The sequence below is a fragment of the Gymnoscopelus braueri genome (assembly GCF_963280865.1).
Source record: "Gymnoscopelus braueri genome assembly, chromosome: 20".
NCBI classification, from domain to species: domain Eukaryota; kingdom Metazoa; phylum Chordata; class Actinopteri; order Myctophiformes; family Myctophidae; genus Gymnoscopelus; species Gymnoscopelus braueri.
Genome location: NC_137622.1, coordinates 25,099,999 through 25,118,504, shown reverse-complemented (window position 1 = coordinate 25,118,504; position 18,506 = coordinate 25,099,999). Strand labels below are relative to the sequence as shown.

The 18,506-nt window shown below is 43.1% G+C and overlaps 1 protein-coding gene across 1 annotated transcript in view; it reads left to right on the top strand.

Moving 5' to 3' along the window:
• Positions 1-16,633, top strand: part of slit3 (slit homolog 3) — a 291,694-nt gene extending 275,061 nt beyond the window's left edge. The window contains exons 33-38 of the mRNA XM_080416680.1: positions 764-894; positions 10,754-10,908; positions 11,238-11,407; positions 12,335-12,492; positions 13,062-13,267; positions 13,777-16,633. Coding sequence (XP_080272806.1) covers positions 764-894; positions 10,754-10,908; positions 11,238-11,407; positions 12,335-12,492; positions 13,062-13,267; positions 13,777-14,045 — 1,089 coding nt within the window. The 3' untranslated portion in view covers positions 14,046-16,633. The remainder of the gene's footprint in view (positions 1-763; positions 895-10,753; positions 10,909-11,237; positions 11,408-12,334; positions 12,493-13,061; positions 13,268-13,776) is intronic.
• The last annotated feature ends 1,873 nt before the right edge of the window (positions 16,634-18,506 follow it).

Sequence of the window (18,506 nt, the reverse complement as noted above, 5' to 3'; positions counted from 1 at the left end):
AGAAAAAAACTCAAAAACCCAAGAACCCAAGATATAATTACCTGAAGATTTGCAGCTCCATCCACTCCTTGTTTAACTTATAACTGAAAAGGTTATCTCGCTTCTTAAGCACTTTTGTTTTACTTAAAAAAAAATCGTACTGGCCAGAAATAGCCAAAAATAATTTGGGCACTCAATGGCTTAATGGGTCTGTGACATTTTAAGATTTCTTTGGCTTCTCAAAAATAGCAGATATACAGGCTCATAGTCGCTATGAGCTTAGATCTGCTATTTTTGCAAATCTTTGAATATATATATATTTTTTAAAGCTATTTTTTTTAAAACTCAAATCTTTGCTTCTTGGGATCCCCAGAAGCAAAGATTCCGGTAGGAGACTCAATGGAGACTCTTTGAGTGTCCGCCGGTCATCAAATTATTGTTTTAGGAATGCGACAAGAACAAAAAATCCCCATGAATTCAAAGCTTCATGGGGTGTGTAATTTATAGAAGATAAGTCACTATTTTTGGGTGAACTACTCCTTTAAGAGGACTTTCCTGTGATAACAGGTATTTCTGTGCTGTATACACTGTTGGCTTGCTCATGTATGGATAATCACAGTAAAGAGCACAATCATCTACCAGCTGGTGAATGACCCTCCATCTCTCTGTCAACACAAATCACCACTATTCACATTAACCTGTGTGTGTGTGTGTGTGTGTGTGTGTGTGTGTGTGTGTGTGTGTGTGTGTGTGTGTGTGTGTGTGTGTGTGTGTGTCCATCAAGGTGGCAACAGAGAAAGACAATGGTGTTTTGCTGTACAAAGAGGACCACGACCCCCTTGCACTAGAGCTGTACCAGGGCCACATACGACTCATCTATGACATTGCCAGCTACCCACCCACCACCGTCTACAGGTAGGCTAAACGCGCATGCACGCACGCACGCACGCGCACACACACACGCACACACACACACACACACACACACACACCAATGGTCATGCTCTTTCTCTGTCACTAAACATGAAAACCTTCACCTTCACAAAAGACAGATAATAGTCCTCATTCAGCCCCAGGATGCTACATAATAATCTACGTACCAAGCTTCAATAGGAACGGATAGTCCAAATGTTTTCATGATTGATATTTCTATTAAAATGTTCATGAAACGGTATGTTGTATGACGATGTTGCATGAAAACTCCTGTTTGTCTTTCAGTACTGTCCTATGCTTAAGATCAAATTCCCATAATGGCGTAATAGCAATGGCATACAGTAGCTAAACCAGTGTGTGATCAAGTACCCATTTGAGTCTTGAACTTTTTGTCGTAGAACCTACCTACTAAGGGATATAGATTACTTATTTTTCAGTCCATTAGAATATAGTATGTTATTTTGTTTGAATATTATTAAAATGAAAGTACCCACTTCATCCCAAGGGAAATCCAGCATGCAAAGTGCACCCACGTCACAACTTACATGAAGGAATGTGGGGATTTGTGAATCCAGGGAGGGAGAAACAGAGAGAACAGGAGAGATGATCAGTTAAGAGAAAGAAAGAAAGAAAGAAAGAAAGAAAGAGAGAGAGAGACTGAGAAAGACTCAGACAGTGGGCAGAAAGAGTCAGAAAGAAAAAGAAAAGAAAGAGGAAAGGGAAAAGAGGGGGAAATAAGGGACAGCACTATCGTTTTCACTTCTCTCTCTCTTTGTGGTTTTCCTTGCATACTGACGTCAAGCTGTGTGGATTTGGCTTGGCTCTCTCCTTTTGTCTCTGGTGGGCAAGGGAGGGTAAAGGTACACACTTGTGTGTGTGTGCGTGCGTGCGTGCATGCGTGTGTGCGCGTGTGTGTGTCTGTGTTGTGTGTGTGTGCGTATGTATGCAGATGTGCAGAGAGAAGGGCAGCATGAGAATAGAATTCTGATAACCAATAAGATAACCATGAGCTGAGACAAGAAAAGATACAACGGGCACAGGAATGAGTCACAGGGCAGGAATCCATGTCACGCTCGGCCAAACAACAGTTACAGAAGACGTTTGTACAGTACAGTATGTTTCCTCTTAAACTTAAAGAGTTATAGGAAACAACTAAATTACGTACAGTCGTAACTGGGGGGACGGACAAAAACAACATCTCAATCAAGTCTTTTTTTGTTTGTAACAGTAAAATGTAGCAGAAATACACAGTCAGATCCAGACAGTTGATTTAACTCTAAAAATATATTTTACTGTAATGGTAAAAAAGTTTTTACACTCAGAGTTAAATTCTAGATTTGACTGCGTGCGTACATTATTGTCTGTTTTCAGTTGGCACATGTATGAAATATCCCATCAACAGTAACATGAATAGGATCAGATGGTTACATCTGGGGTTCCCTATACTGTAGCTGGCATACAATTATTTCATGTCCTTTTTTTTAAATGCAGTATATCGTGTTTCCATGGTAATAAAACGTAATGTTTTGTGTAGTTGTTGCACAGACACAGATATCAGAATCAAGAGGCAGGCGTATGCAACATTTAACCCATTAACAACCCATTAAGACCTGGAACGCATCTGTGTCACTTTAGATTTATTTGGCTATTCAAAAATAGCAGATATACAAGCTCATGAACTTGTAGATCTGCTATTTTTGAAAAATCGTGAAAAAATTTTTTTTTAATTTTTTTTCCAAAACCTGTTAGGATTTAGAAAACATTCTTGAATCGGCCTCAGGTCTTAATGGGTTAAGACCTGGAGGCCGATTCTACAAATGCCTTCTAAATCAGTCAATGGGTTAAAAAAGAAAAAACGAAACAAAAGAGAAAACTATGACCTTAGGTGGAATGTGAGCTGGCACCCAGAAACACTGAGACTGGGTTGAAAATGAAGAGCCAAACTGAGGACAAGAGGAGGAGAGCTCAGATGGAAGAGTGAAGCAATGGAAAAGATGTGCTCTGAACCACAATACAGATGGGTAGACACAGAGAGAGGGTAAGAGAATGGGTTGAAAAGGTTAGAAAAGGAGAAAGTGGACAAACGGATCAACTAATAGACAGACAGACAGACAGTGGAAAAGGTACTCAGATTTGTTACTTAAGTAAAAAAGTATCAATACAGCAATGAAGAAATACTACATTTATTTGAGTAAAAGTACAAAAATATTGGTATAAGAATGTACTTAAAGTACCAAAAGTAAAAGTACACGTTGTACAGAATGTCCCATTTCACAAGTTCAAAATGTATAATTAATATTTTGAAAATAGCCGATCTACAAGCTCACAATGGGTCGCAATGCGACGCATTGTGAGCTTGTAGATCTGATATTTTCAAATGGCTGAAATATATAAGTGGTTGGTGTGTTTTGTACTAATATTCAAAATCTACAAAGTGAATTGTAGTGGAGTAAAAGTACAATATTTGCCTCTGAGATGTAGTGGAGTAGAAGTAAAAGTACTGGAAATTGGAAATACTCCACTGCAAGTAAAGTAAAAATTCATCAAAAGTGTATACTTAAGTACAGTACTTAGGTAAATGTACTTAGTTACTTTCCACCACTGCAGACAGATCAATTAACAGACCAACCAACAGACAGACAGACAGACATGAATGAAGCAGCACAGGGGGGTGATGAAACCATGAACGGGTCTTTTTTTTGCCCGTGAAACAAAACAAAAGCACGGGGGGATAAAATGGATGGATGGAGTCGGCTGAAAGGAAAGACACCAGACACGGGTGAGCGGCAGGGTGGATGAGAGAGGAGCGAGGGATGATGGAGGGGATCGAGTGAAAGTGAGGAGGACGAGGACGAGGGGGGCGGGGAAGTGAAGGAGGGAAAAGTAAAACCACAGGGTGAGTCAGGGAATTATCCCTGTCTGGTTCTGTTAGATTGACATGGACCACGCCTGACAGAGAGAGAGAGAGAGAGAAAGAGAAAGAGAGAAAGAGAGAGAGAGAGAGAGAGAGCGAGAGAGAGAGAGAGAGAGAGAGAGAGAGAGAGAGAGAGAGAGTAAGAGAGAGAGAGAGAAGGATGGAGGGAGAGAGGGAGAGAGGGAGAGAGGGAGAGAGGGAGAAAGGGAGAAAGGGAGGAGAGAGAGGGGGAGAGAGGAATAGAGAGAGGGAAATTGAGTTCGAGGGAGATAAAGAGAGAGGGGAAGAGTAGGATCGAGAGAGACAGAGGGGAGGGAGCTCGAGAGGGAGGTAAGGGAGGAATGGAAAAAGGGGAATAAAATGGGAAGACAAAGAGAGAGGGGGAAGTGAGAGAGACAGAGAAAGAGGGGGGAGAGAGAGAGAGAGAGAGAAGGAGAAAACGAGAGAAAGTGAGAGAGAGATTGCGAGCGCCAAACCATTCCTATAAAGCCAGCGCTAAGTACTAAGTAAACACTGTCTCTGTGTTATGTTTAACATGTGCCAAACTGGAACCAGAGCATAGGCCTGTCTCCTAGAACCGGGTCTTGCTTGAACACACACACTTCCCATGGATCCCCCCCTCTCTCTCTCTCATGTGCCCATCTTTCTGCTGCCAACGCGTGGTCTTATCTGCCCTCATTTGGGAAAATACGTGGTACAAAACGGACTAAAACCCGCACAGTGTTCAAACGATATACTGGACACTTTTTAGTGCATGTCTTTTTAAACCCATTTAATCCGGGAACACATCTGTGTGTAACCACTTAAACCATTATTTCATACTTAGGCTATTCAAAAATAGCAGATATACAAGCACATAGCGCGGCACCGAGTGCCGTCCTATTAGCTTGTAGATCTGCTATTTTAGAAACATCTTGAAAATGTGTGCAAATCTTTGAATTTATATATTTTTTTCTAGCAACATTTTTTTACTCAAATCTTTGCTTCTGGGGGTTCCTGGAACAACATATTATGAGACCGGGGGGGGGGATTCGGCAACCAAATACATATAATGTTGGGGAGTCTTTGACATGAAAAAGTTTGAGCACCACTGATATAGAAACATATAGGTTTTTCAGAAAACTGTTAGGATTTAGAAGACATTAAGTAGAATCGGCCTCAGGTCTTAATGGGTTAAACACTGCAAGCTCAAGTGCAGCATTAGTGGCACATGGCGCTGGCTGCCTACAAACAGACACACACCAGCTCCTACAGAGAAACCAGGGTTTGTAGATCTAAAGCCCAGAGACCAGGGTCAGCACCTGGGATGTTTGTAAATCAACCCTGGATGGATGAGGTGTGAGGGAGTGGAAAAAGAGGGGAGGAAAAGCGAGTGAGAGTGAAAACAGGAGTGAGAGAAAGAGAAGAGTAGAGGCTGGAGGAGAGACAGAGAGAGCAGGGTGAGTCAGTGAAGAGAGGGATGAAGATGAAGAAGACAGAGAGAGAAGGAGAGATGAGAGCTATACAAGACCCTCACTGTGACCTCATTAGCAACAGATCAAAGTGTTTGTGCGTGTGTGTGTGTGTGTGTGTGTGTGTGTGTGTGTGTGTGTGTGTGTGTGTGTGTGTGTGTGTGTGTGTGTGTGTGTGTGTGTGTGTGTGTGTGTGTGTGTGTGTGTGTGTTGGTTACTAATGTGGTGCCCTTTATTAAATGCCACATTAATCCTTCCATCGGGTCAAACAGGCAGAGAGGAGGGGAAAGGATAGATAGATGGAGGGAGGGATGGATGGATGGATAGAGAATGAGGAATATCCAGATGGAGAAGGGCATGAGGAAGGAGAGGATCGGAGAGCCAAAAGGAAAGATGGAATGAAAATAGAGAAGAGAGGGAGGAGAGAGATGGGTGGATGGGATAGAATGAGAGTGACGGAAGGATAGGTAGAGAGATTGGGAGAGAGAGAGCGAGAGAGAGAGAGAGAGAGAGAGATGGATGGAGATTAAGGGAGGGAGGGAAGACCCGATGCATAGATTGTATTTAGAAGAGATAGATGAAGGATGGAACGATGGATCTAGGGTTTTATAGAGTGAGGTGATGCTGACCCATGGAGAGCGGAGGGAAAATAGGGATGAAAAGAGAGAGCAGCTACAAGTACAGAGAGAGAGAGAGAGAGAGAGAGAGAGAGAGAGAGAGAGAGAGAGAGAGAGAGAGAGAGAGAGAGAGAGAGAGAGAGAGAAAGGGATGCAGATGATTGTCAGGAAAGGTTATGAAAATACGAGTACAAAGTTGCGGAAGTGGCTTAGAATCCATTAACCATCATATGAATCAAACAATGGGCTCAAAAAGCCAAAACGTTGCATTCCTTCCAGTGCTACTACTCTCAATCAACCACCAGCCGCGTGCGTCAGCGGTGACTAACTGTTCACTTGCTTGAAAAATCTTTCCCATCATCTCTCTATTCTATTATTCTATTCTCTATACGTTTCGCTGACCTGGGGTAGGGAAACTGAACAGAAATTACTTTGTTCAGGCAGCGCAGCTGGATCTGGGCCCAGGGCACCGTGGGATACTGACAGCAAGTACCCTTCAAGACAAAATAGTGACTTCCACCGCTACACTTAATGAGAAAATTATCACTGTTCTGTCATAAAGCAGTGTTCATAAAAATGGTTTTCACCTGGACTCACTTTCTCCAACAGTGTTCGTCACAGTTGGAGATGGAGTAGTTGAAGCCAGCCCTATACAGAGATACAGCTGGTGGGACATTTGTTTCAGGATCTTATATTCAGACAAGTAGGAGGCTATATTCTACTCTATACTCCCACTGCAACATCGGACAGCATTTAGCAGGACGATGTATTAGGATTAGGAACAGTGTAATGGTGACAAACTGGGTACCGCACTGGCCATTTTCCACTGGCTGGGGGTTGGCGCCACTATCTGTTGTATTATAGATAGGGTGACATCACCTGGCACCAAAACTAGCCTAACAGCAGATGGCCGGTTCAGTAGCCTGCTTGACACCACCAGAGATGTCAAGCTCCACACAGATTTGGGGCTGGGGTTTGGTCACCCTTTAATATCAGTGCACGTTCAACACAAACACTGGAACTGATCCTATCTAACTGCTAGCACATGTTGCTATAGCTTAGCTTAACCTTTGCTTCGTAACTAAATTAATTCAGTGTAAGGGTGCCTCATACTACGCATGAACAAACACTTAATGTTGAGGATATTGTTTAAAAAAAAGTGTGAATCCTTAGAATATAGTGTTAAAAAAGGTGATATGGCATTCAATCATGGACATTGTTCTTAGATTTTGGTATATATTCATGATATAGTAGCATGGGTTTGAGTGCCGTATCACTTTAGATACTGTATGCTTGGTTGAAGAAAAACCTGAGGAGTAGCAGTAGAAGAATAAAATGTTAAAGAGCAATAACTTGAGCGGTAAACAAGTCTGTTGCAGCCCAGCTGCCTGCTCAGCAGCACCCAATTGAGGTTAACACGGTGATACAGGGCTGAAATAGCCGTCTGGTAAACATCAATTTAACCAGATTGGACTGGTAAACACACGCATACTCAGTCATACGCATACACAGATACAAGCACGCACACACAGAGACAGACCCATACAACATACACTCTCTCACAAACACAGACACACACCATATACTTCTGGTTTAGGAAACCTTGTAAGTAAACGATAGCAGTGACCAATTAGATTTAAGAGCGTAAGCAGATCTGTGTGGTTGTTCCCGACCTGAATAGCTTTTACTCTCACAGATAAAGTCAACGAACGCTAATTATTTCTGAGTTTGTGTTGTATAGAAGGCGGTTTTAGGTATTTGAGAGGTTTTTAGGAGAGGAAAAACTGTGTGTGTGTGTGTGTGTGTGTGTGTGTGTGTGTGTGTGTGTGTGTGTGTGTATGTGCCTGCGTGTATCTGCGGGTGCACAGACTATTTGATTTTGGACTGACAGGAAATTGACTTCCCCTGCGGGCTTGGGTGAACAGGACGAGAGAGAGAGAGAGAGAGAGAGAGAGAGAGAGAGAGAGAGAGAGAGAGAGAGAGAGAGGCAGAGTGGTTGAAATCTGCAACGGCTCTGTGTTTGTTTTTATTGAATTCCATAATGGGCCACTTTTAGCTAATACACAGGGCCAACCCAGCCAACTTCAAAGAACCTCGCTCGCGCGCGCGCGCGCACACACACACACACACACACACACACACACACACACACACACACACACACACACACACACACACACACACACACAGAGACATACATTCACTCTCACAGACACACACACACACACCGTACTGTAGGTATGCACATGCACAGTGCACACGCCACAGTAAAATATCAGTCAAGGTTCTGGAGAAAGTCCACTTGTCAAAACACTGATGAAGCCTGATATTGGAAAACATCACAAACACACACTCAATGGTTATATACTGCCACCCTGTGGTGATTTTGTACCATAGCGGTGTCATAGCTCCATGCCGTGTGTGTGTGTGTGTGTGTGTGTGTGTGTGTGTGTGTGTGTGTGTGTGTGTGTGTGTGTGTGTGTGTGTGTGTGTGTGTGTGTGTGTGTGTGTGTGTGTGTGTGTGTGTGTGTGTGTGTGTGTGTATGGGGGGAGGGGTGTCAGCTCCTGTATTCACTTAGTATCCACATAGTATTCACTTAGTATCCACATAGTATTCATTATGATGTGTGGAACATTGTTGCTACCAAAGCAACATTTCTAATGATAAAGTTGTGATATTCATCAGGCTGTGTCAGTTCAATGGGTTCTTCATCAGGCTGTATTAATCCACTTGGATCTTCATCAGATAAGATTGGATCCGTTCACTGGGATCTTCATTAGGGTTGTGTCAGTTCCCAGCTCAAATACACTTCAAGATGCCCTCAGCCCGAGTCGAGCTGTACTCGCTCGCCAATTCTTTTAACTTGACACTCGATAATGTAGCGTGTAATGTATGAGGGGGGGGAAAGAACAGGAGTTGAGGTGGGAAAAGAAAGAAGGAACAAAGCAGAGGAAAGAAGTGTAGAATACCACCTGAGGCAATTTAACACTTCCTAAAGCCAAACTGTCCTGACGAATCACCCGTCAACTCAATGGAGAGGAGGAGGGAAGAGGAAGCAGCCAAAGAGGGAATAACGGGGGAATAAGAGGATGGGAGCAGAGTAACATCATATCGGGACGATTATAACAGGCCTGCTTCAAACTGTTATTGAATTAGGAGGCTTCTAATGTGAACCATGTATTTGTCTGCATTGTGTCACAGATAAAGTAAGAGTTGTGTTGGATTTTTCTTTGGTAAGCAGAAACACGTGGAGAAAGAAGCATGACAGTGACTTCTGTTGCTTTTGGTTTTTGTATTAATTTGTTTATTATATTTTGGCCACCTGGTACCTTGGCCACCTGCCAAGGGAGACATTAAGACTTCTGGTCTTCAAGCAGGGCTACTCTGCTACAATACACATACACTACAGTAGGTATTGTGCCTATGTCAATAGTTATTCAAATGAATTAAGACAGCTGAAAAGTCTTCTATTCCTGCTTTACTTCTGCCTCTGAAATGATTGATTGGATGTATGAATAAACAAATGAAATGAAGGGAAAATTACAGTGTAGTAAATTATGAAAAATGAATAAGCACAGGGTCTGGAGAGGGAGGCCCTAAAAAAGCCCTGACCTATGGGGTCTTTGCTGTGTCACACACAAACCCAATAGACGACATCCCTGTTATTACTGTTTACACTGCTCTTGCTTTTGCTCGCTCAGCATTTTCTATATCGCCGACAATGGACCGCCTCCAGAACTCACAACCAACATTTCAATTGGCTGTTAGCATAACATCACTTGTAACCTAAAATGTACTATAAACAGTTGTCAATCAAAGCAGGGCTCCGGGCTCCTTAGCTCGTTAGCCAATAAGAGGCCAGGGACACAGGGAAAGCTTTGTCCTTATGTTTAACTCTGAGGTCTAGGGGAGACCACCAACGGGAAGAGAGTGGATTCACGCGTTTCTTTGTGTTTTTCTTATGTTTCGCTTGTTTTCTCCGGGAAGAGTAAGGACCAGGGTGAACGGAGGCACAGTCAACTTTACCACCCCCACTGTCTCTCTCTCTTTTCCCTCGCTTTCTCTTCCTCTCTCGTCTATCTCTCTTTCTCTCTTTCTTGGCCATGCCAAACCACTGTCTCTACAGCTGCCTGTCTCTTCTCCAGCAAAAACCACTTAGTAGGGAATCTCAGAAACAGAAACACACACACACACACACACACACACACACACACACACACACACACACACACACACACACACACACACACACACACACACACACACACACACACACACACACACACACACACACACACACACACACACACACCCACCCCTCAGGGTCAGGCAAGGTCCAAAAGGTCATGACCTCTGTCTCACTGTTTCCGTCCTCTTCAGAATAAACACTATTTCCTTGGAAACATCACATACTGTCTGTTGAGGGTGTACAATATTCAATACTGTGAAAGACATCACATATGGTAACAAATACGGTGATATTCAATATTATCGACCAAAGCCTAGATCCAGGTTTGTCAAAGACCACCAGAGACTGGCACCCATGTCTCTTTTTGGTGTCCTCCTGACCCCTTAGTTCACCCCCCCCCCCCCATCTTGTCTCTATATATGTATCTGGAAAAAAGTAAAACGTGGAAAAGTTGGGAGTTTGCTTTGGGTCGGACGATTTACAGTCTGCTCCACAATGCAGAATTTAATGGTATTAAAGAAAACAGCAGTGCTAATCATCTATACTTCCATTTCTCTATGTGTGTGTGTGTGTGCGCGCGTGTGTGTCTGTGTCTGTGTGTGTGTGTGTGTGTGTGTGTGTGTGTATGTGTGTGTGTGTGTGTGTGTGTGTGTGTGTGTGTGTTGGCAGTGTGGAGACTGTGAACGACGGTATGTTCCACTCGGTGGAGCTTCTTATTCAGAACCACTCTCTGAGTCTGGTGGTGGACCATGGCGCCCCCAAGAGTCTGAGCAAGCTACCACGGCAGCCTTCTGTCGATCACAACACGCAACTTTACATAGGAGGTACGTGAACAAACACACACACACACACACACACACACATACTGTATGTACTGTACACACCTATAGGAGGAAGAATTTAGCACAACGAGCGCATATAAGAATAATGCACGCATCAACACACATCCACACTTATGCCTGATATACTGATGTATGCGTCGTGCACCGAAGATAGCAGACCAAGCTCACAAAGCGCTGGAATGCATTGTAAGCTTGTAGATCTGCTATTTTCGGTGCGTGACACCCACGAGCAACTACCATAAGTATACCTTAAGTATTCATTCCTTTTTTTCCCCTACTTTCCCTACTCTCCCTTCACTCTCTCCTCTCAGGAGTGCCGTCCCAGGTTGTGGCGTCGGGTCTGCGTCTCAGCCAGGAGCGCTCCCCTCCCCCCTCCCCCGCCCAGGCCTTCAGCGGCTGCATTCACAACGTCCGCATCAACGGCGAGCTCCAGGACCTGGCCTCCCGGGGGACCACGCTGCAGGGCGCCGCCCAGGGCAAGGTACAGTAAGGAGAACCCACGGAAGTAGAAAGACAAGAGAGAAAAGAGAGTTGAAGGGAGAGAAAGAGAGAGAGAGAGTATGGGAGGGAGAGAATGAAAGCAACAGAGCAGTAATTCCCAACCTGTGGGCCACGAGGATATTGCAAGTGGGCCCCCAAAAAATTGGCAAATCACTAAGATTTCAATCATAATATAACATTATTACAAAAATATTGTAAAAACAAAAAGAACTTCCATTGCAATAGAGATGAGTAGAGAAAGTGATACGGAGACAGAGAGGCCCACACCACTGATCACCGGGTGTTGTATAAACATGGACAAACAGTTCAACAGCAGTTCATAATGTCTGAGAAACAATATTTTGACACGGACCACAGAAGAAAGGGGTTTTACAATCCAGCCTATATGCAAATTAAGCTGTCAGTTGGTTGCTATTGCCATTTTTCACTCCGAAACTATTACGCCATTAAATATTCAGCAGCTACCACATTTCATCTGGATAGAGCTGCACCAGCTGTCTTTAAAGACCCGCTCTCCCCACAAAATCATATTTTTTGTTTGGTTAATGACTTTTTGAAGTTTACCCATGAAGATCTTGGTAGTTTCTTGTTTCTCCAAAACACAAACCTTGCACAAACAGTTCAAATTTCTTGTTTTTTATGCCAAATTCTAGAAGGTAGCATCCCTAACTGGAACACAGGGTATTTTTTTCCGTTTCCTGAAAGGTTTCATGCCTGAAGAAGGTCATCAATGACCGAAACGTTGCTTCTCTCTCAATAAATGTGCTCCTGTACCGTGCAGTTTGGCAGTGTGTGGGCGTATTCCTTTATTATTGACATTTTCTGAAAAGCAAAAGTGACAAACAAGGTTTCTGCCTGACAGCGACCAATCAATATTAACCCCCTGGCTTGGCTTGTGCTCCTACAGGCTGAGGGCATCCTACCAGGGTGCCACTCGTGCAGTGTGTGCGCTCAGGGTGCCTGTCGGCAGGGAGGGGACACAGGGGTGACCTGTGAGTGCCCGCCAGGCTACACCGGGGCCCTGTGTGACCAGAAGACGGCGCCAAGCCCCTGTCAGAACAGCAGGTATGACGGGGAAAATGCAGCAGTACTGTACAGTATACATACATGCTGCTAATGTGTGTACACATGCATAGTAACACGTACACTATTATGCAAACAAATGTCTAAAGGTACACATTATTGATACACACAAATATCTCATAATGACCATAATCTCCATCTCCATAATACCACAAAGATGTGTATCTTAACCAATTAAGGCTTGAGGTTCCGATTCTACAAAATGTCTTCTAAATCCTAAAATGTTGCTATATCAGTGGTTCTCAAACTTTTTCATATCAAGGACCTTCAAAATGTATTTGTCCGCCGACCCCCATCTGAAAATGTTTTGTTCCAGGGACCCCCAGAATCAAAGATTTGAGTAAAAAAATGTTTGCTTTAAAAATATATTTATTCAAAGAGTTGCAAAAGTTTTCAAGACTTTTTCAAAAATAGCAGATCTGCTATTTTTGAATAGCCAATAAAATAATGGTTTAAGTGGTTTCACAGATGCGTTCCCGGTTTTAATGGGTTAAAGCTAACACTACACACATGCACACACTTCCTGTAACGACTGTCCCGTTGTCTCCCAGGTGTGCCCATGGCCTGTGTGTGCCTAAGGGCCAGTCTTATAGCTGCCACTGTGCAGAGGGCTTCCAGGGCCAGTACTGCGACCGACGACAGGAGCCCCCGGCCTGCAGGGGGCACCACTGCGGCCGCGGAGAGTGTCGCGTCTCAGAGGCAGGAAAGCCGGTCTGTCACTGTCAGCCTGGCTATACCGGACAGAGCTGTGAGACTGGTAAGAGAAAGAGAGAGAGCGAGAGAGAGAGAGGGGAGAAAGTGATGGTACAGCAATAGAGAGGTGGGGAGGAGGAGAAGATAATAGGAGGGAAATTAAGGGATAGGGCAGCAGAGGGAAGGAGAGAGAGAGAGAGAGGAGGGCAGGGAGGTCAAGAGAAGGAGACAGAGGGATGCAGAGAAAGAGGGAGGGGAAAAGGATGTAGTATACTGTGTGTCGGGTGGGGAATAGACAGACATGGTCCAGTAAAGAGGCAAACACTGTGAATGTCTGAATGATGCATGTGTGATGATGCAAGACCAAGATGTATTTGACATAATTTAGAACACAGGTGTTAACAAACTTAAAGAGGCAAAGGAACAAGGGTGTAAAATTGATCTCTGTAAATGAAGACTAACAGTCAGCATACATTAAATACCTGTGCCCTCTCCTCTCCCTCCTCCTTGCCCTCCCCTCTTCCTCGTCATCCTCCCCCTCTCCTCTTCCTCTCCCTGCCGTGCCTCTCACAGAGTTGACGTGCCAGGGCGAGATGGTGAGGGAGCAGCTGAAGCGCCACCATCCGTTGAAGACGTGTACGTCCACCACGAAGGTCCCGCGCATGGACTGCCAACGCTCCTGCCAGGCCGCCGGCACCACCGGGTCGACTCCGGGCACGTGCTGCGGCCCCACCAAGAGCCGGAAGAGGAAGGTGGCGTTCCGCTGCACCGACGGCACCTCGTACTCTGAGGAGATGGAGACCACGCTGGAGTGCGGCTGCGCCAAGTGCCCCTCGTTGTAACACCACCCAACACCGTCAAAATCTTTAAAAAAAACAGCAACCATGACGACACTACCACCACTGAGGATGGCGGCCATTTTGTGTTTGTTTCTTTTGGGGTCGTTTTATCGCCAACACCCGCCACCGTTTTCTGATGTTCACGGCACCACCATTTTGGGATTCTTTTATTTTTTCACGTTAATGACACCACCATTTATGGGATTCTTTTGCACGTGTCCAAATTTTGTGGCTTTTTTTTTTCTTTCACAATTTGATTTGACCGCCTACGATTTGCCACCAGGAGAAACTGCAAACAAAAGCCGAGAAAGGGACCTGTGACTGTGCGTGTGTTTGTGCGTGTGCGTGAGTGTGTGCGTGTGTTTTTGACAAGAGAGAAAATATATTGTAACATATAAGTGAGGAAAAAAAGCATAGAACTTATTTTTATTATGGGATTTTTCTAAAAGATGAAAAAAAGGACTGATGACTTTTGTTCAGTTTTAATGTGTTGATTATATAATGTGTCATATATGAGAAGTTATTTTGTACCTTGTAAGAAGAAAAAGTACACAACAAAATAGATTAACATTCCTAAAAAAGTATATGAATTTATATGTATGTATAAATCTATATAAATATTTACCCTAACCCGATGAATTTTATATTTTCTAACTGTATTTGCATGATGTGTATGCGAGTGTTGATGAGAGGGAGGCTTCGGACACTGAGAGTGGAGGATTATCATTTAAAATGGCCGCCAAGGCGGGAAGGGAGCGGTGCTGCAAGCTCTCTCTTTTGTCATCGGAAAAAGAACAAATGTTGGCAGTCTTTTTGTCCTCCCAACTGGAGGCTAAAAAAAAGGAACTATGTGCCTTGATAACCTGCTATGTAATCTAATGGACACCATCCTCACATGCGTTTCTCTTAGAAGAAATCACAGACTCTTTCCACAGAGGTGAATTGACAGGTCATGCTAAGGTTGTGCCATAGGAAGCCATGCATACATTGCTGTATTTTGCTTGTTTCTTTTTTTTATTTTTTGCTATTACACACCAGACTTGGGCCCAAATGGGCTATGATTCAAATTTTGGACAGATAGGGTACTTTCATCATGTTTGAATGCTTACACTTGCGTGTCAGAGAAAGTGTATTCCGACACTAAACGGCAGGTAAGGGTAAAACCAACGGCTGAGCCCAACATAAACTTAATAGGTCTTGGGAATCAATATCATATTAAGCGACTGGTCTATTGTTGAGGCGCCAGTGGTAGTGTGGATGTAAAACGAAGGGCTACAAGCCACACCAAGCCACCCAAATGGTGGATCTCTTAATGCAGCGTGATGCCAGGTTTCCATGCTTACCAGCAAGAATATTCCCATTCAAATCAACATGTTTGGACTTTGGACTTAATACTAAAATCTCTCCTTTTGGTGTGTATAGTTTAGAGGTTGTTTGCCAATATCACTAAGCCAAGGTTTATGTGGAAGGCAATACAGTAAATGGCTTCACAGTAGAATGTGACCAGAACGTTTTAAGATAATTCATGTTTGCCTGTATGTGATTCACTCTAACCAGTATTACTTTGTCGTGCATCCACAGTCAGATCAAATAAGATAAAAAAGATATGTTGTCAGCGCAAACTGGTAGCCATTTTAGGAGATCTTCACTGTGCATTTATCAGCACATACAGTCACCCTGCCATAGGAACACAGACAAAATTCCTGAATTTTATACTGTAAAACCAAGCTTTCCTTCAAGAACAAAGTTCTGGCGTTTGTCAACTAACTGCCAGACCATTCATTGTAAACCACTGTAAAGAGAGGGCAACATCAGTACTTTCTCAAAGTCTTATCATCTGTTAACCAGTCATGACCTGGGGTAAAAGTGTTCTGAATCGCCATGGCTCTCAACCCGTCCATACTGTAGGTATCTAACACTAGGAACAATAACAGCAAAAGACAATAATCTAGCTACTACTGTATTTTTAAACACACATTGTTGCTTTGTTTACTACTGGGTGCGGGTGCCAGGCATTGTGACACAATTGCAGTTACTTCAGATTTTATTTACAGCTTCATTCTTCAGGTGTTTATGGTTTGAGATGCTTATCAGTATTATGCTGCCTTTTTTGCCAGTTTCACCTATCCACTGTTTCCACCCCCCCCCCCCCCTTTCCTGGATTAATTCCTCCCTCTCTATCCATCTTCCATTCAACCTACGTTCCACACTTATTTCCTTCCCTTCTTTTCTTCTCCCCCCCTTTCTTATTTTTCCTCCATTCCCTCTTTTGGTCCTTGCTTTCTTCCATCTTTTCTTCCATAAAATCTTCATCATAATCCTAAACTATCATCCTAAAATATCATCTTTCGTCTACTTTTTCTTCCTCCCCAATAAATCACTCCTTACTGGTATTGAATTCCTGTGTGAACAGAAAAATACCGTACAACATCCCTGTATGAGATGCCTTATTCATAAACCCATGATAATAATAATAAGTCCGAAATATATACAGATTTTTCGCATTCTCCATGGCCATAGGTGAAAAACGTGAATATGTGATCATGGATACATATGTTGAATGTTGAAATTAAACTACCATTGAAACTAAAGTGTGCTCACTGGTCTTGAGTTGCTTCTGAATACAGTTCTTAAATGAATTAATTTGATTTAATTAATTAATGTATGTATTTATAAAATGACATCATTTCATATAATGAGTCAAACATTTTCTTCTAATTATTATGCCATAGAATAGATCATACCCTAAAAAATGATCATGCACACGCACGTGAGCGCGCAAACACACACACACACACACACACACACCCCCCCATTGGTTTCTTCCAAAAGTTGTTTTCATTAACCATAACAGCACAAAATAAACAGTATTTACTATTTACCCTAATATCTAAAGTGGGAGATTAAAGAACAGCAATTTTTTAAATAATCCCTCCAAAGTCATACTGTATGTCATGCAAATTGGATAATTATTTCTTTTTCTTTTTTCTTTGTATTAATGGGGAAAGACCTACAGTGCATGCCCCTCGAGTAGCCCTTTTCTCCTTGGTTTTATGGTCCACCATGAGATTGTGTCACAAGCCGAAAATTCCAGATTTACAATAAGTATAAAGGCTTCACCCAGCAAGCCAAATGACGTCATGGTGTTATGATGACGTTATGACGTTCCCCTTTTAACTTTCCATTTTGGTAGCACTTTATATTAACTATACACTATAAAGCATTAGTTAAGCATTAGTAAATGCTTAATTCATCATGAACTCATCATTAGTAAAGCATTATTCATACATTACTAAGCATTAGTAAACACAGTTTATAGTGTATAGTTATTATAAAGTGCTACCTCAATGGTCTTTTGCTTAGCTTTTTACCGTTCTGTTTTTTGTTTTTGGTAAGAAAGTCTTTTTGTTTGGGTATTTAGAAAACCTCTATAGAAATTGCATGTATTATTATGATTAATATTAATATTATTATAAAGAGGGGTGCTTGGGGAGCTCCCAATGTTGTTGAGAGAGAACGAGCTGTGTGTACGTACGTGCACATGCACGCCTATGTGCGTCTGGTCACATTTGTGACAGACTGATCACGCTGGCTGGCTATTCAGCAGGCGAAAACAGACTCACACAAATTTGCCCCCATAAACTTTACTGTGAAAAGTTAATCTAAACATTGTCCAGCCTATTCTGTCACAACCATTTTATTATGTACAGTATTTATTTCCCCTTAAAAATGTAAAGTGACTGAACTGCCATCTGGGGGATTTAACGTGGAGAGGATCGTTTTCCTCCCGGATCACACGGTCCGCGAGTTGTAATATTACTCCTCCTATACCAAACCTTAAACTTTATTAAACACATGTTTATTCAGATATTATGCCAGCTCAGTGGCCTTGTGGTTAGAGTGTCCGCCCTAGACTGTGAAGTCGGGGTCCAATCCCCGGTCGGGTCATACCAAAGAATCTATAAATGGGACCCGATGCCTCCCTGCTTGGCACTCAGCATCAAGGGTTGGATTGGGGGCAAGTCCCTGCGCCATACTAGCGGCATGTCCAGGGGGTGTACTTGTGCATCAAGCTGCCCTATGGGCCTCAGGGCTCGGCAAGGCTTACTATGCTTACTTTGCTCTGGTGTGTTGCTCTGGTGTGTTTTTATGCCTCTGCAAAATCTTGCAATGACAACAGCTTGTAAATCAACGCAAATTAGTTGATAGATTAAGACTGGCAAATAATCCGATTTTCAATAACAACAGACCAGGATTGAAAAATGATTTGATTTGACCAATATTACAACAATTTTGTTATCCTCGAGGAGTGTAACGGACCCTGGTACGGCCAAACCTTTATTTTGAAGGCTCTAGCTGGAACACGGAAGTCAGGGTGGCTGGCTTCCTGAAAGGGGGGTATTTAAGCCTAGCTCAGTGACAGCATGGCAGGAGAAATGTTTGTTACAGAAGGAAGGGACTGCA